Source organism: Carassius auratus, chromosome 18 (assembly GCF_003368295.1).
Source record: "Carassius auratus strain Wakin chromosome 18, ASM336829v1, whole genome shotgun sequence".
Classification (NCBI taxonomy): domain Eukaryota; kingdom Metazoa; phylum Chordata; class Actinopteri; order Cypriniformes; family Cyprinidae; genus Carassius; species Carassius auratus.
In genome coordinates, this window is record NC_039260.1 from 22,153,005 (window position 1) to 22,179,576 (window position 26,572).

Sequence of the window (26,572 nt, forward strand, 5' to 3'; positions counted from 1 at the left end):
ACTCGCTGCAGTGCAGCTCAAATTTGCAGTGTGCAAAAATGTTGAATTGATAAGCGAGATGTGTAGCTGTTACATGGGTCTGTGTGTTTTTGCCACTGGCACTAGGACATGACTTTAAACAGACCGGTGGGGGGGGGGGGGTCAAAAATGCTTGGATATTCACATTGGAAAAAGGAAAAATGGACAAAAAAACAACTGGATGCCAAGACTTCTAAATGATGGACTGACATAATGTAGCAGCAGAGACATGCAGTGCATTGTGCGTCAGCGGGCTTTTTTTTGTTGTTTTTTGTTTTTTGTAACAAGACCATGTTCTTGAGATGCTGCACAGATTTAACAGAAGAATCTAAACCTTTGCATTGTGGGCTGCACTTAAGTTTGAACTTTAGTTCAAGGGTTGGGCAATAAAACGGGCTGCACATGATTTGGGAGCACTTCCTCGGTTAGGGAAGAGGTATACAGACTGAAAGGGAGATTTTAGTTTCTTATTTTGAGGAAGCATTGTGGTAGGGACAGGGGTATTTAACATGGGTTCTGGGGATTTAATGGGTGCTGATAACCAAATTATTTTTTCTTTTGCAGCAGAACATTTAACCCCCCCCCCCAAAAAACACTAATAGGCCTTTTTTTTTTTTGGTGGGGATTAATAGGGGCTTGCTTGAGACACTTTAGCCCTTCTGCTGCTTTTTGAAAAAGTTACGCATTTTATGCAACGTTATGGGGTGGGCGGATGGGAGGGATACCTTTTTTTTTTTTGTGTGTGTGTGTTTTGATTTATAGAATTTACTTAATTTTACGTTGGAAATTTAACATCACCAACGTCCCCATTTAAACAAATAATAAAATACAGGTGAGTTTTTTTTTTTTTTTTTTAATGGATTGGCTTTGTCTACTGGGGCGTGTTGCTGTTAGATTTCCCCTAATACAATTAAGGTTTATTGTTACCAAATTCTGAGCAAAAGTTATTTATCCCATACTCTAGAAAATGCAACCTTTTCCCAGTGACATTGCTTGAATCCAAGCTTGTATTCTCTTCTCTATAGCACATACCCCTTGGTGTGTACATCAGCAGTCTAATCCCATTTGGTTTCTTTTGGGCGAATTTAAACATCTGCCTATAGAGAGGAGTATATGAGTTACTGGGCTCTTTGGCAGCAGCCCAATGTTTTTCAGTGACCACTTGCAGTGAAAATCACCATTCGTTCCTGAGATGCTGTGAAGCGGCATGTAATTGGATGTGTGGTGGTCCTTGACGTGGGTGGTTGGGGTTTTGATTTAATTTTAGGTTTTATTTTCATTTTATTTGTAAGAATGAGGTGGAGAAGATCTAGCCTGTTTAAGAATAATTTTCATACTAAATTGTCACCTATTAAGTCCACTCATTCTTCAAGGTTTTTTTTTTTTTTTTTTTTTTTTTTTTTTTTTTTTTTTTTTTTTTTGTATCTGGGTGGGTGGGAAGTTTTTTTTTATTTATTTTTTGGCTGCCCTGATGTATCTTTATGACTTTTAACACTATCCACCTGTTCAGTGTTGGGAGCACATGAGTACATCAGTCTGGGTTGGTGGGAGGGAGGGAGGGAAATGGAAAGAATTGGTTTCAAAGATTCTAATAAACAATTTGGGAGTTCAGGGTAAGGAAAATATGATCTGTAAACTTTGCCCTTAAATTTGTGACTTTATTTTTATTTTCCAACTTTTGGCTACTGCAGATTAAAATGACCAACCAAATTTAAGAAATCCAAAAAAATTTTTTGTTCTTTTTCAATTGGCATTTGTCTCAGTGATGCTACAATTTTAAATATTTGAGATGTGTGAAAAATGCAATGGTTAACATCTGATGGTTTTTGTTTGAAAATAAAGCTCACTGAAGTTCCATATGTATGTAAGGAGTCTTTTTACTGCGGTGCTCATGTAAACAAAACCCACATCGTGTTGCACTTAAAAGACCACTTTATTACTGTGCGTTCACATCGCCGCCGTTGAGGGCATCAAATCACTCTGGTCGCGCTGCCAACAACGCTGTAGAAAGATTCGTGGATGCTCTGACGTAGATCAATGCTTCTCTTTAAGTGAACAAGATCAACAAGCTTGTTTACCTAATGTATAAAGCACTAATTCCACACTGTAAAAAATACTGATACAAGTAAAAGCTCTATTCTTTTTCTATTTTCTTTGTTTACTAAATGTAACATTTATGACTAAATGTAAAAGTGCTGCATTGAAAATATGACTTAAGTATAATTGGGTATAAACATTTACTTAATGAAAGTATAATCAGGAAAATGTATTTAAATGTTTAAAAGTGAACTGGGACTATTATAATGTTATTAGGTTATTATTCCTATAGCATCAATGCGCATCAGCAGGTCACCATGAACACCAACAATCTCAGATGCCTTGGTCCACAAATCATTTGTATGTCCTTCTACGCAAACAGGGACACGTCGTAGATTAATGGGAAATCCACCACATTTATGGAATTCTCTCAAGCGGTGGACTTCTAAGTTTCGATTCGTTGGGCGAATTCCAAATTGAAGGGAGCATCCCTATGCCCTACTCCCTTCGAAGGGCATAGTGTGTTCTTCTGAAGGGTGTAGGGCATTACTGTCTCGTATAAGCGTTTGGAACTCTCTTGGCAAAGCGAATGAGTGAACGAGTGATACCTTTTAAAGGGATAGTTCACCCAAAAATCAAAATGATGTAATTAATAACTCACCCTCATGTTGTTCCAAACCCGTGAGACCTCGGTTTATCTTTGGAACACAGATTAAGATTTTTTTAGATTTAGTCCGAGAGCTCTCAGTCCCTCCATTGAAACTGTGTGTACGGTCTACTGTCCATGTCCAGAAAGGTAAGAAAAACATCAAAGTAGTTAACAGCTTAATGTCGAGCATCATGTCGAGGAGACAGTATGTTTTTAATTGTAAAGGCAAGTTTGTTTTATTTTCACTGCCAAAGAATGAAGATCAGAAGAATCAATGGCATTTCACTGATGACTGCTTTTCTAATCTCAGTGAGTACAGCGGGATTTTCAAAGCGTTTGGCCATAAAAGAGGGTTCATTACCAACTTTATTTAGAACAACGAGCATCTCCGAATCACAATGCGAAGTATGATTATGAAGTTATGTGTTTGTTTTCTCCCGAGCGTCTTATCAGTATGTGTGCTGTCTGCAGCCTTTGTTTGTGCTGATCGTCATGTACAAACACCATTAAAATGAAGTGTAACTCCGTGAATTCTCAACGAAGAGAAATGAGAGAGATATCTATAGAAAGCTTGACATGTCTTCTTTAAAACTAAACAAGTGCTGCCGAAAATATTCTGTGATAAAGTAATCCATATGAAAACAACGTGATGTCCGTTTTTCACGTCTCCCTTCATTATATCTAATGTGACCACGCCCCGCTGAACACGCTATTCAAATTCAAACTGAAGCGCGCGGCTTGAATACGCCCACACAGAAGAAAAAGCAGCGAGACTGTTCAAGTTTTTTATTTTACTGTTTGCTTCGCGGTGAGAGGAATAAGACATAATTCACCCCAAACAGATGCTAACGCATAGTCTACCGAAAGGTGGGGTTTAAGGAAACTGATTCTTTTGAACAGCTTCGCGCGAACCGTTTGGGGATCTCTAAAAATTGAGGTAATTTTAAAATGATATTTTGACAAAATGACAATGTTTTTTTTAACCTTGGATGGATTTAAACCTAATGTACAGGACTTATAAACAGTGATAGGAAGCTTAGAATTTTCATCTTACTGGCTCTTTAAGTTCCGTATCAGTTACAAATGATCATTACTTACCTATAAGGCCCTAAATGGTTTAGCTCTTGCGTACCTAACTAGCCTTCTACCATGGTACAATCCATCACGCTCCCTAAGGTCACAAAATGCTGGACTTTTGGTAGTTCCTATGATAGCAAAGTCCACTACAGGAGGTAGAGCTATTTCACATTTAGCTCCCAAACTGTGGAATAGCCTTCCTGATAATGTTTGTGGTTCAGACACACTCTCTCTGTTTAAATCTAGATTAAAAACGCATCGCTTTCGCCAAGCATTTGAATAATGTTAAATTGTGAGTGTAGTTGCATCTGATCAAATGCGCATTTTTATTCTTAAGCTTGGGTTAAACTAATTAATTTTACTTTGTTGGATCAGCAGCTATGCTAATGATGTCTCTAATTGTTTCTACGTTTTGCCACGGGATTTACATCCCACAAGCTCCAGTCTGGATCCAGAACACCTGAGAAGAGATGATGCTGACCCTCAGAGGACCTCAGATGATGCTAACCCTGAATCAACAAACAGAACTAATAAATATTGCTATAAGTGTTACTGCATCATTTAATAATTATAAATTATTGATATTAATAATGTTCATTGTCTGGCTGACTACGTCTTGTATACATTTTTCTAAAAATCCTGTCATACCTGCACAAACTGACAGTAATCACTTATAAGCTATTACTAAATATTGTAGAAACATAATTTTCTGTAAATTTGCTTTGTAAAGATTTGTATTGTAAAAAGCACTATACAAATAAACTTGAATTGAATTGAATAATATTTATTTTTGGGTGAACTATCCCTTTAACAACTCTGCGCGTGCGTACAGCATTCAGCACTCCACCAGTTGTTGCTTTATTTATTTATTTAATTATTTTAATTCAAATATAGTCTAAATGTGTCGTATTTACTTTTAAACTTTTTCCAAATAAACTTTCTTGTACTGCCATCTTGTATCATAATTCTATCGCAGACGGAAAATATTGTCTTACAAAGTAAATGGAATAGTTTTATTACATTTGTCTATTTTAAATGTGAACTCGAAATCAACCTCAACTTTGCTTTAAATCATAGCAAGATCTCCTAACTGCAGATCACATGATCACAAACGGATTTCACTTCCGTGAAGTGACCATCGCATGTTCCCTTCACTTAAGGACTTCTGGAAGGGCCATTCGTGAAGGGATTCAGTTGTCACTTTCGTTTGGAACGTCCCTATAAATGGAGTCTCCTTCCCGAAGTGCCCTTCAAGGGCGCCAAAAAGCATTTTGGAAGCCGCGTCATAGCTCATTATCATAAAGTTGCCGTGATTTCAACTCTCCTCGACGCTCTCAACGTTCAAGTCGCGCCGCTGCTCGCCGCAGGTTCACTTTGAAAATGAATGCCTTCCGGCCACTTTGACGCTTGTCTCTACGCAGCGGTGTGAACACGCGGTTAGTCTCTAAGGCTGTGTTCGAAATGGCACACTTGCTTACTGCCCAGTACACAGTGTATAGTGCCTGCTATTGATTGTTACCTCACAAATAAATGTACTAACCATTCTTTTTACAAAGGCTTGCTAATTAAGGATTCGTACTAGTTAAGGATGCTATATTGCCCAGTTGAACTCATTTAATGGACTTTACATATACTGAGCAGAACTAATAATTGTGTAAATAGTAGTTAGGTGGTAGATATTTATATTTCAGTACCGTAGTACATTACAAAACAGTATGCAATAACATTTTGTGTGTTTTATGTATGATCTTACTTAAAATTATTATTAAATGCAACTTTATTGGGACAAAAACCTCCCTACACCTATACTGCTAAATACCTAATAAAACTGTATTATTGAGATGTATTATTGAATGTATTATTATCGGTTATTTGATGCATACAGAAAATTTGCACACTATGCACAACATAAATACTGGATAATGCAGAAATGGTAAGAGTAGTTGATAGTATGGCATTTGGAACACCGCATTTATCTGAGAAGCAGCCTCAGATCGAGGCGGGGCTGCTATGGAGTTAGAAATGTGTCTTTATTACATGCGAGAAAATAAAAGATCTGAGAGAAAAAAAAAAAGTTTGAGAGAAAAAGTTATCACACTGATAGCAAAAAAGCATTTCATGAGAGGAAAAAGAATATTTGAGAGAAAAAGTTTTCATGCCAATAGCAAAAAATAATAATATTTGAGACTAAAAAAAGTTTTGAGAGAAAGTATTTTCTCATAGAACATAAAAAAATATACATTTGAAATTTTTAAAATTATTTCTGAGAAAAAAAATCTCTCTCAAAATACTTTGAAAAAAAAATCAAATATATATTTTTTGCTATCAGTGTGAAAATATTTTCTCTAAAAAAAAAAAAAAGTGTTTCTCTCGAAACGCTTTTCTTTGCTCTTGATGCAATTTCTTGCTCTCGTGTCAGGATTTTGCTTTCACTGTGAGAATTGTGTCATGGGCGGGGCCACGTTCCTATTGGCCAGTCGGGTGAGCATCCTCTTGTCTTGGGAGTCGAACTGAATCATTACACCATTGTTCGCCCGAATGTTCGGCGAACAATGTACAATGTTCGGTTCACCTGCACAGATGCCGCCTCTGCCTTATGGCTAGTTAAGTTGAGCACGGACAGTCCAATGTTTGGGTAAGATGATGACACACAGCTGGCTGAGCAAGTTCAGTATCACTGAAGATTAAACATTAAAAAATAGCACTCATATTCATGAATGAATGTGTATTATATTATTTGCTTGCTAATCGCTAGTAAAGCTAACCAGCCATCATGCTAGGTAAACTTGCAAACTCACCTGGTTTATACTATGTTTAAATCAAATGCCAAATTAATGTTTTGATTTAGATAGTTTCACGCCTTATTTAGTGAGTAGTGAGCTAGTTTCTACCTTTGCACTTGCTAGCCTCAAAGCTCCTGAAGAGTAACTGCTTGTTCATACAACCTCCCGTACAACTTTCAACTAACGTTAGTATGCATGGAAGGTGGCAACCCTACAACTAGCTAACGTTAGACAGTGATTGATATACCGTTTGAAAGTGTCCCACCTAGTTTTGTTTAAAATAGTCTTTGTATGGTTGTTGCACTACATGTTTAGCTACACTGCATGTATAGCTCGCAAACTCAGCTACACGGGGCTTATTCTAATATTTTTTATCATCTAGCCGAGGTCTAGAGCTGACAAGGTAAATTGCAGGTCTAGGACTAACTCTTACATTAGCAACCCACAAATATGTTTGTGCCTGTACTGTCATGGTAATTATTTTTTCTTTTAAATCCCAGCATGGAAAACCAACCACAGGTAAGCCATTGAAAATTATTTTTAGTTAAGTACATTGGAGCAAGATAGTTATTTTAAATATGTTTGTACATCTTAACTAAAATCCCTTTCCAGTTAAATTCAGCTGAGACACAGGAGAGGGCACGGCAGCTACTCGCCCTGATTTCGTCAGTAATTCCTCCACAAGAACAGCGACAGGGCAGCCAGTGTGAAATGGCCAATTCCTCCAGGCCCACAGGAAGTCAGATTGAGCGCAGCTCCGTCCAGTATGAAATGGCCAGGTAGACGTCTGACAGACACAGACCTACCATCAGACATTTTGTTGGTTCTAGAACCAATTAGTTAATTTGACACCATAGATTTAGAACACTAATTGTTATTATAAGAACACTAAATCTATGGGTTTTAATTAACTTATTAGTTATAGTACCATTGAGAAACCAGTCCAGATGACATAATCTGGACTGGTTTTGGCGTGGGAAAATATAAAATGTTCTAGGCAATGGTTACGCTGACGACGATTATACAAAGCCTACACAAATAATTTAAACATTCAGTCCAGATAGCCTTATGCCAAAATTATACTAACCACCCTCAGGAGTGGCTGCCTAATATGCCTTTCCCCTGTGTGCTACTGCCATATGCAGTATATGGCCAGACTGGGAAACAAAACAACCCTTGTATTGTTTGATTTTAGAGCGCCATCTAGTGGATAAAAGCGGTTACTTTTATCCACTTAAAATTTATTACAGCTTACCATTTAAACTCGTCAGAAAAGCGTCTTTATCAGGTAAATATTTACTCATAATTGACGAGATTACTCGTCAATGGCGGCGAAAGAGTTAAAAGTCTTGTGTAGCCAGACTATTCTAGCTTTGCCTCCCAAATTAAACAATACAAGGGTTTGGGGTCTGAGGTGGTGTAGCAAAATAATCATCAGGCTTCTGATGCAACTTTCCACTGGAGATAAGGGTTAAATTCCCAGTCTGGCCAGATACTGCATATGGCAGTAGCACACAGGGGAAAGGCATATTAGGCAGCCACTCCTGAGGGTGGTTAGTATAATTTTGGCATAAGGCTATCTGGACTGAATGTTTAAATTATTTGTGTAGGCTTTGTATAATCGTCGTCAGTGTAACCATTGCCTAGAACATTTTATATTTTCCCACGCCAAAACCAGTCCAGATTATGTCATCTGGACTGGTTTCTCAATGGTACTATAACTAATAAGTTAATTAAAACCCATAGATTTAGTGTTCTTATAATAACAATTAGTGTTCTAAATCTATGGTGTCAAATTAACTAATTGGTTCTAGAACCAACAAAATGTCTGATGGTAGGTCTGTGTCTGTCAGACGTCTACCTGGCCATTTCATACTGGACGGAGCTGCGCTCAATCTGACTTCCTGTGGGCCTGGAGGAATTGGCCATTTCACACTGGCTGCCCTGTCGCTGTTCTTGTGGAGGAATTACTGACGAAATCAGGGCGAGTAGCTGCCGTGCCCTCTCCTGTGTCTCAGCTGAATTTAACTGGAAAGGGATTTTAGTTAAGATGTACAAACATATTTAAAATAACTATCTTGCTCCAATGTACTTAACTAAAAATAATTTTCAATGGCTTACCTGTGGTTGGTTTTCCATGCTGGGATTTAAAAGAAAAAATAATTACCATGACAGTACAGGCACAAACATATTTGTGGGTTGCTAATGTAAGAGTTAGTCCTAGACCTGCAATTTACCTTGTCAGCTCTAGACCTCGGCTAGATGATAAAAAATATTAGAATAAGCCCCGTGTAGCTGAGTTTGCGAGCTATACATGCAGTGTAGCTAAACATGTAGTGCAACAACCATACAAAGACTATTTTAAACAAAACTAGGTGGGACACTTTCAAACGGTATATCAATCACTGTCTAACGTTAGCTAGTTGTAGGGTTGCCACCTTCCATGCATACTAACGTTAGTTGAAAGTTGTACGGGAGGTTGTATGAACAAGCAGTTACTCTTCAGGAGCTTTGAGGCTAGCAAGTGCAAAGGTAGAAACTAGCTCACTACTCACTAAATAAGGCGTGAAACTATCTAAATCAAAACATTAATTTGGCATTTGATTTAAACATAGTATAAACCAGGTGAGTTTGCAAGTTTACCTAGCATGATGGCTGGTTAGCTTTACTAGCGATTAGCAAGCAAATAATATAATACACATTCATTCATGAATATGAGTGCTATTTTTTAATGTTTAATCTTCAGTGATACTGAACTTGCTCAGCCAGCTGTGTGTCATCATCTTACCCAAACATTGGAGTGTCCGTGCTCAACTTAACGAGTAACCCCAGAGTGCAGTCTGGACGATGGGGCGGGGCGACACTTCGAGGCGGAGCGACACGTGTCGCCCCGCCCATACTTGTTTTCCCCGCCTTTGACATTTTCCTCCGAGCCAGCAGGGGGCAGTTTGCGTTGAAACAAACAGAACGGTGGCAACTACAGCAGCAGAGTAATAACGCTATTCCGTTGATTGCTTGAGGTGAGTAAAAGTGGTTGTGTAAATATCTTATAATATGAAATGCGATGTTCGATCATTTATTTATCCATGGTACGTTCAATTTGAATAATTATTGTTAATAATTGTTATAAATTGCTCATTTTATTGTTCTTTGTGGATTGTAACAGTACACTCTGTACATGGCTTTAGTTCATATGTTCGATTTTACAGAGGTATGGCATCACATTTGTCAAGTTATTTGAACAGACATGCATGATTTTTGTGTGTATATTATTATTATTATTATTATTATTATTTTTCAGGATGACATGATCAGGAGGTGGTGGTGTTCTGTTCTCCTGGACAGCTTTACTCCGCAAATGTATGTAGCTGTTTGAATGTTGCTACATGAAACATTACTCTGTACTATATCTAGCAATATACCTACCTCTTGACATTTGTTCTTTTAGAGCTCAACCACTGAGGGGAGGAACTTCACCATTCACCATGTCTTCAGGCAGAGTCCAGCAAAGCAGGTTATTACATTCATTAAGAACTAATAATTACATATGTGTGTACATGCAGAGGTATTTTAGTTATTACAGCTACATAGTTGTTCAGATGTGAAATTGGTATTATGTACAAGTACTATATTGGTCAATACTGTGGATTATTTAATATATAACTATCAGTTAACATCAGCATCAAAGACATTTAAAAACATTTCAGCTTAATTCATTTTCAGACAGCAGCAAGTTTTTTTAATAACTTCTGTTTGCGATCTAATGTGGATTTTGTTCACCATATAAGATAGAAATATTTATATTCAATGTAAAAGATCTTCATGTGGATCATGCTTACAAATATATACAAATATCTCACTGGATTATTACAATTAATGGCAAAATGAATGTGTGGAAATGTAAACTAATATATCCTACTGACACACAACAGCAAAAGATATAAATAATTGGCTTAAAACAGTTTTTTTTCAATGTGAAAATACTAACACTAATACTTCTGCACAGTACTGTATATATTAACATTTTATTAGTGGTATTGTAAAAGAATGAGTATGCAGTTGTGACAACAATCTATAGAGTTTTTAATGAGAGTTTGTTTAAAGCAAGGTTGTCTGTATTCAGTGTTTATATAATGTTTAATAACTTTTATATACATATATAAATAAACCTATGTATGTTTTTGATTCAACAGCTTCCACTGGAAATCCTCAGGGAAGTTATTTTGTCGGCGGGTGACTCTGCATATTTGACACTTTCTCTGGTTTGCAGATGGTTTAGGGTTGTGCTCCGAAGTTTTTCGGAAAGCGGCACAGTTTGCCTGGCTAGAGAGTAAGATTTCCCCGTTTAATGCTCATTCTCCAATTGAATTTTGTAGTAGAAGGCTGTTAAACTTTTTTTGTATTATTATTATTATCTTTCCTGTATTTTGTCTTTACACTATAAGTTGTGGCCAACTGGAAGAATTGTCCTCCTGTCTCCTGACCGGAACGAGTTCAGACGGATGTACAGCATCAGGGAACGCTTGCAGTGCAGAGCCCTTTTCAAGTTTAACCCACCAGGGTACAGGGAAGAGACCGGCATGGTGATCTTCTGGGCTTTTGTTTACACAAGATTTTGTTCCAAGGACTGTTTTTTTTTGCATGAAACACATTTGTGTGTTAAGTTAATTGAAGGGAAATAGAGAATGGGCTGAGATCAACTGGTTTTGATTATTAATTGATGTAATTTAAAGTTAAACTTTGCACTGTATAATGTTTTAATAAAAAGCTATGGAAAACACGTGCATGACAACAGGTTTCAGTCATTTACATCAGTCTATCATTCTTTAAGGTTTCTCATATTTGATGATAACATGATTTGCTATGCATTGCTCATAATGGATTCTTAGTTTAGTTGTGACAGGATTGTGAGGATTAATGAGGTTTTCAGTAGTGCAGTTCAGAAAACAAATAACAGAAAGTAACAAGTGTTTTTGGGCAAGTTCTTGAGAACCTTTATAGTTCCTTCCTTGCAAAAAGTAACCATGGATTTATTGTAGTAAAAATATTTGTTGGCACATTAATTACTGTGAGCTGTAATTATAAAAACACCATAGTTTTACTATAGTTACTGTAGCAGAACCATAGTAAATTTTCGTAGGGGCCAAGGGAATGTTCAGAATATTATTGGTGACGTTCAGAGACTGGTGACAATTTGTTACACCCACGACACACACACACACACACACACACACACATATACATATATATATATATATATATATATATATATATATACACACACACACACACACACATATATATGTATGTATATATTATTTGAATATATAAATCAAGGTACTCCATGACTATCTACATAACCATACTTCGCATAATATTGCCGTGTCATTTTCAAACCAGCGAGTAATGCCGAGGTAGCGTCTACACTACAGCCATTGAGGGAGTAGACCATTTATTTTTATTCTGTTCGTTGTAATCCAAAACTCTTTGTATTTATACGGTATGTTGTGGAAATGCAACAATAAATGCAAAAACACAACATGTATATTCACTTTTTAATTTATATTAAAAGTTTATTCATCTTCGTGTCTACTTCCGCATTCCAATCCTGCTAATAGCGTCATAATTCTCTATACCAATAAGCTGTAAAATCGTCACTCATCTGTACACCAATAAGCTCATCTTAATCATAAACCAATAACCGCTGAGGTGGGCGGGGCGACACGTGTCGCTCCGCCCCAACGTGTCGCCCCGCCCCATCGTCCAGACTGCACTCTGGGATACTTGAACTTAACTAGCCATAAGGCAGAGGCGGCATCTATGCAGGTGAACCGAACAATGGTGTAATGATTCAGTTCGACTCCCAAGACAAGACGATGCTCACCCGACTGGCCAATAGGAACGTGGCCCCGCCCATGACACAATTCTCACAGTGAAAGCAAAATCCTGACACGAGAGCAAGAAATTGCATCAAGAGCAAAGAAAAGCGTTTCGAGAGAAACACTTTTTTTTTTTTTTGAGAAAATATTTTCACACTGATAGCAAAAAATATATATTTGAGAGTTTTTTTCAAAGTATTTTGAGAGATTTTTTTTCTCTGAAATAATTTTAAAAATTTCAAATGTATATTTTTTTATGTTCTATGAGAAAATACTTTCTCTCAAAACTTTTTTAGTCTCAAATATTATAATTTTTTGCTATTGGCATGAAAACTTTTTCTCTCAAATATTCTTTTTCCTCTCATGAAATGTTTTTTTGCTATCAGTGTGATAACTTTTTCTCTCAAACTTTTTTTTTTCTCTCAGATCTTTTATTTTCTCGCATGTAATAAAGACACATTTCTAACTCCATAGCTGCAATATGATTGGTTCGATCATCTTTCATAGACACATGTCATGATAGCAAATGTGTGCGTAGTTGGTGTAGGATGGAGTATGTTGGTTAAAAAGCTAAAACGATGTGCAGTTTTACAAAGCCTTCATTACAATGCAAGAAAAAAAAAAGCTTTTAATTCTTGTAACTCGCCTTGTCCCTGAAATTATATTTGCTCAATTAAGCTGATCTTTAGGATAACAGACGAACAACCCACTACATTTAGTAAATTAATTGTGTTGATTATTCACAGTGGGAGGATCAGGTCTTGTGATAGAAGAATGAATTATGAATTAAATAATTTGAAATTTTTATTATTTCATATCATCATAGTAAGAGAAAGGAAATGAAAAGGATGCGTCAGCATTGTATTTATTTATTTATTTATATAGCATGACAAGACAATCATAATAGTAATGACACATTTATTTCAGGAAAATATCTTGCTCCTCATTTTTAAAGTGAATCAATCGAGAAACTTACCGGCCGGTGATGATTCTGAAAGGACATAATCTGTTGCTATATTAATGATGACTGCATGCTCTTATTTTAGTGCAGTTGTCTCACAGCTACTGCAGTCAAGTATAGAGATAAACTTTATAAAGTATCATCTAGGGGTGCTCCGATCACGATCGGCCGATCGTTAATGCACATCTCGTCAGTAAAGCCGGTTCTCTAATCAGCGGTTAATTCCATCAGGTGCGTGATTTCACATAGAGCAGCTGTTACTACACAGAGCCGTTGTTAACTGAGAAGATGCGCCAAAAAACGCCGAAAATGAAGTGGATTTGCGCATCTTCTCTATTAACAACGGCTCTGTGTAGTAACAGCTGCTCTATGTGAAATCACGCACCTGATGGAATTAACCGGAGACTTAGGTCTCTGCAGAGCAAAAGTGGGCGTTTATCACCATATGGGTGTTTTGAAACTGGTGGGTGTTTTTGAATCATGCAATCTAAATTATCCCAAGTATCCCCCTTACCCAACCCCACCCCTAAACCTAACGTCACTATTACATCAACTAATCAGGTATCATGGTGTAAAAACACCTTGATCTCGTAACTCCCATTACTTTCCTGCAGAGACCTATACTTGATTAACCGTTGATTAGAGAACCGACTTTACTGACGAGATGCGCATAACGATCGGCCGATCCTGTTCGGAGCACCCCTAGTATCATCTGTTTATTATATTAAATATATAAACATATTAAATTGGTATCTTCTCTGATAGCCATTTTGTGACCATTATTCACCCTGATTATTTTCAATCAGCTGGAATGATTCGGGACATTCTACGCTTAACGTGGCGTAATGCATTAAAACGGTGTTTTTAAAAGACCAAACTCAGTAACACATCAATAATGAAGCATTCCATTCACAGATAAGCAGATGAGTCCAGAATAAGAACGCATTGCATTTAATTACGTGTAATTAAACGCGTTGTGTTCTGGGCTCATATCCACTTGTCTGTTAATAGAATGCTTTATTAATATATATATATATATATATATATATATATATATTATATTATATAATATAATTATATAATAATATATTATAATATATATAATTCGATTGATCCAGAAGATTAAACTTGTCGCAGCTAACACCTCCTGATACAATAAATCAGATATAGTGAGTCAAGTTAACAATAAACAACTGTGCATTATAATGAAAGCTTTGCAAAACTGTACAGAGTTTTAGCTTTTTAAACAACATATTCCGTCCTACACCAATTACGCACACATGTCCTATCACGTGTGTCTATGAAAGATGATCGAACCAATCAGAGCAGGTGTGCAGCCCCGCCTTGATCTGCAGGCTCCAGACGGGTGTACTCATAGACATATATAGGTAGACGCCCCATCGAACGCTACTGCCTATTGGCACGAACGAGCCGTGGAGCCGCCATCTTGGACCGGTCGCCGGCTCCACTCAGTGTAACTTATTTGCCAGGTGCAATGAGCTGTTAGCGCATTAAATTAATCATATCTCACTGAATACCTAACTGATTTTGACGCGGGTTTTTTTGCTGCAAAGGTCATTCATGCAGCTATGATACAGGACACATGATTCAGAATATTTTAATATTCATAATAGGCATACAGTGACATATTATATTCTGATATAATATATAAGTGACCAGACGCCCAAAATCTAAATATGTGAGGTGGGAAAAGAAGCAGAAACAGATAGTTGCAGTAAAATAAGATATTTTAATTAGTTGAAGAAACAATGTATTATAATTTGTGACATATAGGCCTACACTCTCTCTGGTTCTCTCTCTCTCTCTCTCTCTCTCTCTCTCACACACACACACACTTCTCCCTCCCTCTCTCTCCATCTCACACACACACTTCTCCCTCCCTCCCTCGCTCTCCCTCACACACACTCTTCTCCCTCCCTCTCTCTCTCTCTATCTCTCACACACACACTCTTCTCCCTCCCTCTCTCTCTCTCTCTCTCTCTCTCTCACACACACACACACACACTCTTTTCTCTCTCTCTCATACACTCTCACACACACACTAAAACCCCTGAAAGAGGACTGTTTTGCGGAGATTCTTTCTCTTGCTCCCTTTCTGTAGTTAAAGAGAGGAGAGTTTGGCAACATGGTGGAGCCTAATCTTTAGAAACACAGACACAACCAATGACAACATATCAGACTGAAGGTTGTCAATGCCAGACTGGGTCTCCTCAATGTGCTCCCCAGGAAGGAACACATCCTCTGTCCCAATCTCTTCCCGCACTGTTGACACCTGAGGAGCTTGTATTGCTGAAGCTTGGCGGATCACCCTCTCTGCAGCTCTCAGCACCTTATAAAAATAATACATATTTACTTTACACAGTACTTAAATATACTTTACAGAACAGAAAAAAAATATGAACAAAGCAACCTTAACCCTCAGATGGTCTTCGGGGTCTTTTTGACCCAAAATGACTTGCTCAAATTAAAAAAAATGTTCCCTTTGTCCAAATGGTATGAAACCTTCTACGGCTCTCAACACTTTCTAGATCTACAAAAATTTTTTTTTAAATTGGAATGATATCTGTATATAGAGGAATACATTTTTTTAAACTATAAAAACTGTTCTCTTATTACTTGTCAAATAAAATCATCCAAAATGCAGAACCAACACAAATATAAAGTGGTGACACTGACACCGACAATGTGTACACACACACACACACACACACTTGTGAGGTTATAAAACAACTGCTCTCTTATAATTATTTTTAAAAAATCATGCAAAATGCAAAACCACCAAAGAGGGAGTGAGAGAGAGATGACAGGATGAGACAAAACAATTTAGCATGCACACACACACACACACACACACAAACCTGCTCCAACCCCGTCTGCAGAAGTCATGCAGTTTACCATGCTTACTGCCTGCAATGCATTGTAATGTAACATCATTGAAAAACTGGGATTTTTTCAGTAAAAAAATACTAAAATTTGACAAAAAATATTTTATTTTTGTTATAATTGTGATTTTATAATATTTAGATATGAATCCAACTGAATCCAACTTGTGAAAAGATATCTTTCAGGTAGTCAAATAGCAAATAGCACATAGTGGAGCTCTATAGCCATCTAGTGGTGAAAGTGATTTTTATTTTTATTTTAAAACTGCATTTTCTAAAAAATGGGTATAAATGTTACATTAAATCATTTTAAATTATCCATGTTATCCCCATGAATGAAAGTTAGAAATCTGTGTCTTTTATAAAGTGAATTTTACATAAAATGCTGTTTTTTTGTAAAAAGCCTATTTAAATAAATATTTATTTATAGAAATTTAGAAGATATCATAAATCCTCCAAAAACTGCACAAAATGTTGAGTTAAAACATTAACAAACCGAGTAAAATTACATTTGTAAAAAAAAAACTATTATCTTGTTACAAAATTAAATGTTATTGTCAAAAAACACGAGTGTGGACAGGAAACGAAGACCATCAGAGAGTTAATATACATTACTTCCTGAAATCACGTGCGCAAACACAAATAACAATAGTAGTAATAATAGTAATGTTAAATCTTACTTGTGAAAAGTAATCCCGAGCCGTACTTGCGATGGTCCGCCGATTAGAACAGGAAAATGCTGCACAGTGCTCTGGCATCTTAACTGCTGCTACGCAACGAAACTAGGAGTACGACCGGTTCAAGATGGCGGCCGCAAATCTCGTCGCCCAGCGGCCAATAGGGCGTCTACTTATATGATGTCTATGGGTGTACTTGCCAAATCTCAGTTTCCAATCCCACATTGCTTCGCTAGATGTCAGTATTTTTAATTGGCATTTTCCAGTAACTGCTACTTATGTAACAACTTCATGCCGTGACTAATAATAGTCCATGTGCTGATATCTGACAGCTAAGCCAGCCTAGTCTTATCCTATGCTGAAACCGATTAAGTTAATGGCTGTGGTATGATTTTTAAACTCACCCTTTGCCTTATCGTTGATAAACAGGGTTCAGAGTTTAAAAACCCAGGAAGCAGTGCACTGTCTGGTCATTTCTTCTGACTTCCAATAATTTAGCTCACCAAGATGCGTTGGCAAATTCTGGTGATCTTTTCGTTCATTCATTTCTTCTCATCTGGGGACACGCTCCTGGCACCTTGTGACAGGTTAGTTCCCACAGGCACGAGGCTTCTTTACTGAAATCTGAGCAGCTTTTTTGAATTATCCTTTGAGGTGGCCATATTTGATATTGAGATTATTACTTTGAGATAAACGCATGTGCAAATCTGCCTTTTTGTCACTTAGGTTATGTAAAATGATTTGTGAATTTCTTTATAAATAATCAGCTTTGAACATGGTCCTCACTGGTTTACTTCAACAGCCACCATATAGTATTCTTAATATGACTGAACTCCGAGTCAATGACAAAGCAGGTGGAGGTGTGAATGCAGGGAAGCTGAACTTTGAACCTTAATCAAAGAAGAGCAGTAGAAAGAAAGTTATTGATCTTGGTTTTACGAGCTGTACCTGTGAGTGCCAGACGAGAAGCGGGCAGACCCACAAACTGCCTGTTATTCTGAGCATCAGATGCCTGACATGTGTTGTTGCCACCAGTCAGATCTACTGCACTGGAGAAGTCCTGCGACAGGTCCAGATGGCCAAACTGTTTGATGATGACAAGTATTTTGTAGATATGAAGTTGACTAGAGCTCCCGGTGAGTCAAGCATGTTTGATTTGTCCTGATGCGCATCTGAAAAGCTCTAGGCCTGGGATTTTTCAGTACTCTCTGCTATTTTCCTGCTTACCCGTAGAAGTCGTTGTGGAGGCTTTTGCCAAACTGAGCTCAGAGTTCCCAAATAAGGATGTCCCGTCCTCAGAGCTACAGAAGTTTCTGCAGACATACTTTGAAGAGCCGGGTAAGGAGTTTGAGCAGTGGACTCCCCCAGACTGGCATTCAAAGTAAGAACATTTTGAGTGGAACTGTCTTGAAATGGTTCGCCCCAAATGTGAAACAACGTCATGTTGTTCTAAACCGGAATTCCTTTACTTTGATAGTGGAACACGAGTGTTCCAGAAAAGCCATACTGGAACTGTATGACCTGAGTGTGTGTTAATTTAAATTTCTGGATGAACTATTCTTTTAAATTTGAATGTTAATAAAACACAACCATCTTTGTTCCCTCTTCGATAGACCGAAATTCTTGTCCAGGGTTTCTGACTCAAAATATCGCAGTTGGGCTGAAGAACTGCACAGTTTGTGGAAGTCCCTTGGTCGAAAGGTAAATGTTGGTTTCCACTAATGTATGGGACTGTGTACCACTAACTAATATTTATCTTCTTGCTATATACATGGCTGTGCAGATCCGTGATGATGTCAGAGACCACCCAGAGCTGTACTCACAGGTTTACACCCCTCACCCAGTTGTCGTGCCTGGTGGCCGCTTTAGGGAACTCTATTACTGGTTAGTCTCTCCCTTTATCACACACATGGAGAAAAACCTAACCGTAGACCTTTAAAGACAGACTTGTTGTGAGTCAATGGTAAATGCTTTGGTTGAAGTCATCTGTTTGCATCATTGCAGCTAAGAGAGAAATAAAGAGAGACCGACCACTTCATTTTTTTTTTGTCACATTTTATGTTCCTGCCTTAAGTTAACCTGCTCTAAATTACTTTTATTCCCACATCAATCTACACTCCGTAAACCATAATGGTAAAGCAAAAAACAGGTTTTTAACATCTTTGCAAATTTATTAAAAATAAAAAAATGTAAATGATTCCATTGCATAAGCAATCGTTACCTTATCTTTATCTGAGTTTAAATTTAGCTCAGGAGCACACATTGCTTGTAGATGTCGCTACACTTCGAGTATGACTTGGAAACTTACAGAAGGACAAACATCACTGCAACACTTCACTGATCTGGGCTTTATGGCAGTGTGGCCAAACTCAATCCTCTCTTCAGTTGAGACACATGAAATACAATGACCTAAACACACTGCAAGAGTGGCTTATAGACAGCTATATATACAGTGCCCTACAGAAGTATTGGAACAAAAACATTCTGCTTTGCTGTGGAGTAAAGACATTTGCAAATATGATTAAAAGATGAATATGAGACCAAACTACAGAATGTCACATTTTATTATTAGATCTTTCGACACATACATGTTTTACCAAATAAAAAGGACAGCACTTTTAGAGTTCATCCCACTATTTGATGTGAGCATAAGTATTGGGACAGTTGAACTTAAGGCAGATGGAAAAGATTTAAACAAAATATTATTTAGTTGCAGAACTCTAGTGTGCAATCAGAGCATTGAGTCTGTGTCCCATAGACATCACCAGACTCTTTGTCTCATCCTTTGAAATGCTTTTTCAAGCCTGTAATACAAAGACATGTTTTAAAATCACTATTGTAAAAATGAACCAGCATTACTGAAAAAGTGGATGAGCGCTAATGCACTCTCAGTTGTTCAATTTTTCTTGGGGACCACACTGTTATTGGACACTTTCACTCATGAAATGTATCTTAATCATGGCTGTTAGTGGCATACAGTGAGTTTCTACATTGGCATTGGTAGTTTATAAATGTGTGTAATTCTGCATCCGCACCACTAGGTGTCAGTGTATGTCCACAGCCAGCCTTCTTGCTGGGGCACACATCATGCACGGATAAATATGTTCAATATTGTCAAATCTGATTGCATGGTGACTTTAATAAACACATAGTAGCAATAGCATCATAATGATTAGTTCTGCACCGTCAAAACCCACTCATATTTTCTTTAGAAACTGTAATAATCAAGGTGTTTTTGTTCTTTAGGGACTCATATTGGATATTAAATGGTCTCCTTTTGTCAGAGATGACTGAGACGGCTCGAGGAATGATCCTAAACTTTGTGTACCTGGTGGAAAGGTGCACTTATTTCTCTTGCTTTTCACATGATCAGTTTCATTGGTTTAAAACAATACCGCTAAATAACAGATATTTGACTCCTTAAATGATTAAATGAAATTCATTATTTATTCACCTTCACATAAACTCTGTTTTTCTAATAATGATGAACTAAGTATGATTGCTTCACTTCATAATAATTAACTTAGAAATGCACAAGCTTTTTTTTCAATATTATTGTTATTTTAATAATTCAAAAGGACTTAAGCTGTAAAACACTCACTTACTGCTTTCCTTTACTTCCATTCAGATATGGCCTTGTCCCAAACGGTGGTCGGGTTTATTACGAGCGGCGTAGTCAGCCTCCCTTCCTTCCGCTAATGGTGGAAAGTTTCTATGAGGTCACCGGAGACAAAGACTTCCTCAGGTAACCTTCCCGACTAAACTGCCCTCCTGCAGGTTTGTTGAATATTGAGGTGTTGCACTGAGCCGCTCTGAACAACACCTCTGCACCGCATGAGCTCTGTGTGTGTGTTTAGGCAGGTTTTGCCAGCACTGGAAACAGAGTACAGCTTTTGGATGCAGAATCGCTCTCTTTCTGTGGCGATGAGTGGACTGACTCACATCCTGAATCGATATAATGTACCGGTGGACATGCCGAGGTGAGACAACTCATTAACACCATGCAGTTTAAGAACATGTATGGGTCACCACCACCAAAAGCAAAATGAAATGTGAAAAATGTGCATTCCAATATTTCAATCTGTGACCATTTGCAGACCTGAGTCGTACAGTGATGATGTAGAGCTGGCTGAGGGCCTGTCAGCAGGTAGGAATCTAGGGGCTCTATCAAGGCCAAAATGCGAATATTTTGACTACTTTTACCTATTAAAGGTATAGTTCACCCAAATATGAACATTTTTCTGAAAATGTGTTCACCTCAGATCGTTCAAAATGTAGATGAGTTTGTTTCTTCATCATACCAGATTTGGCAAAATGTAGCATTACCATTACTTTCTCGCTAATGGATCCTCTGCAGTGAATGGGTGCCGTCAGAATGAGAGTCAAACAGCTGATGAAAACATCACAATAATCTAGAAGTAATCCACATGTCCATCGATTAATGTCATGTGAAGCGAAAATTCATACCATGGGCTCAAGTCCTCTATCCATTATTTTTGTTTTCTCCAGTGAAAAAGTTGTCTTGTCTGAATCAGGAGAGGAATACATTGGGATCAAGCACCATTTACAAGTCAAAACAGATCTAAAAAAATATTTATATGGGTAGATTTTGATGTGGGAGGTTCACAGGGGATGGATTTTTTTTCACTGGACGAAGAACTGGTATTATGGTAAAAAGTGGTGTTTGAATTCAGGTGTTTACGCTTTCAATCTGATGGCACCCATTCACTGCAAATAAGTAATGTAATGCCAAATTTCTCCAAGTCTGTTCCAATGAAGTAACAAACTCATCTATATCATGGGTGGCCTGAAGGTGGATACATTGTGAAGCTGAACAATTTTTCATTTTGGCTGAACGGTTCCTTTAACAATCTTCTTGTGGTACATGTAAGCATCAGAAAATTAAAGGAATTATATTAAAAGTTATTTATTTTGTGCCTTTGTGCTTGAATATGACTATGTATTACAGAGGCTCAGAAGAAACTTTGGACAGAACTGGCATCTGGTGCAGAGTCAGGCTGGGATTTCTCTTCTCGCTGGTATATAGACAGCACAGGCAGAAACAGCGGCACCCTGAGAGACACAAAGACAAGCTCCATCCTGCCCGCTGACCTCAATGCCATCATGTGCCGCAATGAGCGTCTGCTGGCCTCCTTCCACAGGATTCTGGGTAAAAGAGTAAAAACACACTTCTTTGGATCTAAACACAATACTGAAAAAAAAAGTTTAGTAAATGACTAGAAATTGGTATACATTTACAGTTGACAATGCTAGTTCGCGATTCAAACTAATTACCTTATTTCACATGCTCTCCCCATCATTTCTTGTCCCAACTTTACTTATATCTTTACTGTATTATTACTGTATCATAAAGGATGGGTTTAAACTTTGTCAAAAATTTTAATCTGGAACTTGAACTAGCAAACTTATCAAACTTTGTCATAAAATCATAAAATCATAAAAAAAAAAAAAAAAAAAAATATATATATATATATATATATATATATATATATATATCCATATCCATTATGGTGCACTATATCAGTCATCAGCCTTGTTTTGAGTTTGAATTCTGAGTAACCAATTGAATTTCCAGAAGGGTGCACTTTTTTCCCCTGCAATCTTTGTCGCTCCGAATTTTTTTTTTTTTTTTTTTTTTTTTTGTGAAACATCCTTTGTAGTTTGTCATCATGTATGACAAATGTTTTGGTCATAATTTATTTTTGTCATTATTAATTTTCAGGTCAGCAGTAATGTCACTTCAGTAAATTAGAGATATTTCAGTATTTCAAAGCAGAAGATTTCACACATAGGAAATTATACTTTGTTTGATCTTCCAAATAGTTGGCTATTACTTTAAGTTAATGTATCCACCTAATCAGCTGATGTCATTAAATTTAATAACTTCATTAGGCTACTGCTTAAATGAGGACTGATCTCTGGGTGCTGAAATTAGATTTATTTATTAGAGATATTTTTAACAATACTCTCTCTCTCTCTCTCTCTCTCTCTCTCTCTATATATATATATATATAAATAATGTACATGTTCAAAATGTCTTAATCCAGTTTATTTATTTTATTTGATGAATAGAACATTCAAAAAACAGCATTTATTTGAAATGTAACTATTGTGTAACAATGTTCAGTAAATGTGTTTAAAAGTGCTAGATAAGAGTATAAAAATGTACTGATCCCCAAACATTTGAACCGTAATAGTGTATATGTGGTAGAAATGATTTAGTTCCCTTAGCTATGAAAATTAGGCAGCAGAGAATGAAGAGCATGCTTTGTGTGTTTTATTAAAAGCACTCTGACTATCTTTTCCTATAGGTAATGAAGAGAAGGCAGTGGAATACGAGAAGGCACTTTCTGCTAGAATTAAAGGGGTTGAAAGTTTACTGTGGGATGCAGAAAGAGGAGCCTGGTTTGATTTCAGCCTGGTGAAAGAGACCCGGCACCTGTCTTTCTACCCATCTAACCTGGCACCTCTCTGGGCACAATGTTACTCTAACCCGGAAATGGCCAACCAGGCTGTGCAGTACCTGACGGTGAGCCTGCCACTGTACAAACCCTTGTGTTAATTACTGACCTTTTATAGTGGGTCATATAAGCAGGCGACATATACAACATGTGCAGTGCTTCCTTCCTGCAGACATGCTCCAGATGCCTCACCTTTGACATAATGCTGCTTTAATAAGACTTTCCATCCACACTCACAGTAAATTGTTTCTTTGTATCACATATATTCCCTCTTGAGTAACACTACAGTTCGCTTCCAATTTTTTTTCTCCTTATTAATTTGTCTTAAATACCAGAGAAAGGTATTTTTAGGTTTCACAGGAAAAAAAGAGATCTCAAACAGTGGGAGATTGCATTTCCCTGAAGCAGGCTCCATGCTCAACAGCAGATGGCACTCTTTGCACAGTATTTCTGCTTTTCACAAACCCTTTCTCTTTCTGGTCATGTTTTCTCTCTCTCTCTCTCTTTCTCTGTGTAGGGTAGTGGAGGTCTGGACTATCCTAACGGGGTTCCCACCTCTCTTAGTAAAAGTGAGCAGCAGTGGGACATGCCCAACGCCTGGCCTCCGCTTCAACACATGATTATAGAGGGTATGCAGTCATTTAATCTTGCGGCAGTCATCTTTGAAATCATAGATCTGTATAGTGCTATTCACAATGAATAGCAGAAGGTCACGATGTTAATGTTTGTTAAATATGAGTATAGGTGCATGAAGCAATTTAGAGCTGATAATATATTTGTATTATACATAAATATATATTATTTACTTATTTTGCACAGTTTTCTCAATATTTTACATTTACGTTTTTTTCATAGTTTTTGAGAATGAGGGCACGTCATGCTACTTTATTGCCATTTTTTGTCAAATTTGGCTATGTTTCACTAGGAACCAAATGTTTAGGAGAGAACATACCTGAAAAAAAGAAACCTTTTAGACAATAACAGTTTGGTTCTCGTCCAGCTGCTGACAGCAGTTTACTGCTCACCGAAGGCTCAGGCTAGCCATAATACATGAGCATCAAACACACATTCTGCAGATCAGCCACTTCAGTTGACTTGAAGCAGTGTGCTTGAAGAATCTTCGGTCTGTTCAATGTGTGAACTAAATCACTTTATTCCCTTCAAAATTCAATTTACCTGCTGTCACATTTTGTCTGTGAGTTTGGGAAGTGACTATTAAGATGTGATTAATGATGCTCAGTAGTTGGTGAATTTTCCATTTAAATCACCCACCCACTTCTCACCCAATCCATCACGTCTCTGCAGGTCTCTCCAGGCTCGATTCAGCCCACGCTAAAGAGCTCGCCTTCAGATTGGCCCAACAGTGGATTCAGACCAACTGGAGGGCGTACATCAAATATGAGGCCATGTTTGAGAAGGTAAAGTCCACTAAAATCCACTCTGGACTGTGTCACTATATCAGTGAAGTAATGTAAGGAATAGTGTGCGATTTTGGATACCCCTGTTGGATACAGCCCTGGGGAAGTTGTGGCCTAGTGGTTAGAGAGTTTGACCACCATCTGCTCCCCGGGCACCGAGCATTAAATGGCTGCCCACTGCTCCGTGTTTCTATGTTCAGGTTCAGTAATTTAAAATAATAAAATGTTATTTGTCAGTTATTTAAATGCATTATTTAAAAAAATGTCGCATTGCATTATCTCTCTTAATGTAATGTAAGTTTTAAAATAAAATAATGCTTATGAATAAGTTATGACTTAGTGTTCACTAACTGTAACTTCCTCACTGTCTCTCTCTCTCTCTCTCTCTCTTTATCTCTCTTTTTCCCTGCAATTCTCTTCACCCCGTGTCCTTGTTACAGTACGATGTCAACGGTGATGGAAAGCCCGGAGGAGGTGGCGAGTATGAAGTTCAGGTATTAATGGTCTGTTCATATTTACATATTCAAATTCATAAATCTGCTTCGGAGCTGGGCACAGCGCTTCGGAGACATTTTAATCTCTGGAGGAATTAGGGGTAAATTAGCATTCTTCAGTCCAGCAGAACCGTTCTTGAAATGTAGAATCTCATTTTCTCCTGGACCCTGAGGACCAATAGAGTGTCTAGAGTATGAACGGCAAATTAATAGAAGCTCAGATCATCAATTTCCAAGTTCATAGAGAAAATGTAAAAAGATGTATCATGAAAAGTCTTTATATCAGACATTGATTGACATTAGTATTGCAAGCTTTAGTACTGCTATTGCCGAACCCAAACCAAATTAAACGATGTCGAATGGCTCATCTTGTGGGGATTATGCAACCGTGAATGATAACCCAAACCCTCCATCTTGTTTCTTTCTCATAGTTGGGATTCGGGTGGACCAATGGGGTTGCTCTGCAGCTGCTTAACCAGTATGGTGATAGGCTGAGCTCTGGAGGGAGTGTCCTGAGTGGCAGCATTCTGATCGCACTCATCTATCCCATCTTAAAATCTCTGTTCTGTTCCTGATCCGTGAAGTCTGGAGGCTGAAGCAGCGGAAACATTAGAGAACTCCACATCTGCATTCAACAGCTGAAGCTGAAATGATTCAGTCGATGACTTTCTGTCTGACTCGCTTGCTTTTTTTCTTGGAACTAAGAGGGAACCCAAAAAAGTTTAGCAGAGAATAGCATTCTAACACTTTACAATAAGGTTCAGTTTGTTGACATGAACTAATGCTATAAAAATATTCAAAAGCATTTATTGATCTTCGTAAATTTTTATTTCATTATTTAGTAACACAATGTTACACTCATCTGTTAAGTATAATTAAATGGACCTGAGCTGACAATGAAGAGTTGACAAAAGTGGAAAATAAAAACGCTGTAATAAATGAATTTGTCTTTGTTAATTTTAGTTAATGCATTAACTAATATTAACTAATGGGACCTTAAAGTACGTTTTAACCAATGGTAGTTTTTATAATTTGTTTTACACTCACCTGAAGACTGCATATTTTAATAAAATCTACCCAGAAGTAACTGTGGTAAAATAATAACCCAGTCTGCAAGGCTGTGATATGAACATGTAGCTGATATAATCCAATGGAAAATTATAGACATCGTGTTATATTCTTTCAGGTTCATTG

The 26,572-nt window shown here is 37.4% G+C and overlaps 1 protein-coding gene across 2 annotated transcripts; it reads left to right on the top strand.

Moving 5' to 3' along the window:
* The first annotated feature begins 4,884 nt into the window (after positions 1-4,884).
* On the top strand, positions 4,885-26,321 carry LOC113118692 (trehalase-like). 2 transcript variants are annotated; one of them, XM_026288062.1, is made up of 16 exons: positions 4,885-5,217; positions 17,414-17,571; positions 18,020-18,120; positions 18,218-18,365; positions 18,598-18,685; positions 18,768-18,868; positions 20,231-20,323; positions 20,613-20,729; positions 20,842-20,964; positions 21,082-21,131; positions 21,954-22,154; positions 23,317-23,534; positions 23,984-24,095; positions 24,772-24,884; positions 25,325-25,378; positions 25,810-26,321. In XM_026288062.1, the coding sequence occupies exons 2-16, from the start codon at positions 17,492-17,494 to the stop codon at positions 25,951-25,953; spliced, it is 1,743 nt and encodes a 580-aa protein (XP_026143847.1). In that variant the 5' UTR covers positions 4,885-5,217; positions 17,414-17,491; the 3' UTR covers positions 25,954-26,321. The 2 variants fall into 2 exon arrangements, with proteins under 2 accessions (XP_026143847.1, XP_026143848.1); XM_026288063.1 differs by lacking the exon at positions 17,414-17,571.
* Positions 26,322-26,572: the final 251 nt, after the last annotated feature.

Excerpts from the sequence above, each read along its gene's own strand:
- LOC113118692 (XM_026288062.1), top strand. The coding sequence starts at position 17,492 with ATGCGTTGGCAAATTCTGGTGATCTTTTCGTTCATTCATTTCTTCTCA. Across the intron at positions 17,572-18,019 it reads CTCCTGGCACCTTGTGACAG|TCAGATCTACTGCACTGGAG; the intron begins GTTAGTTCCCAC and ends TGTTGCCACCAG. Across the intron at positions 24,885-25,324 it reads ATGAGGCCATGTTTGAGAAG|TACGATGTCAACGGTGATGG; the intron begins GTAAAGTCCACT and ends TCCTTGTTACAG.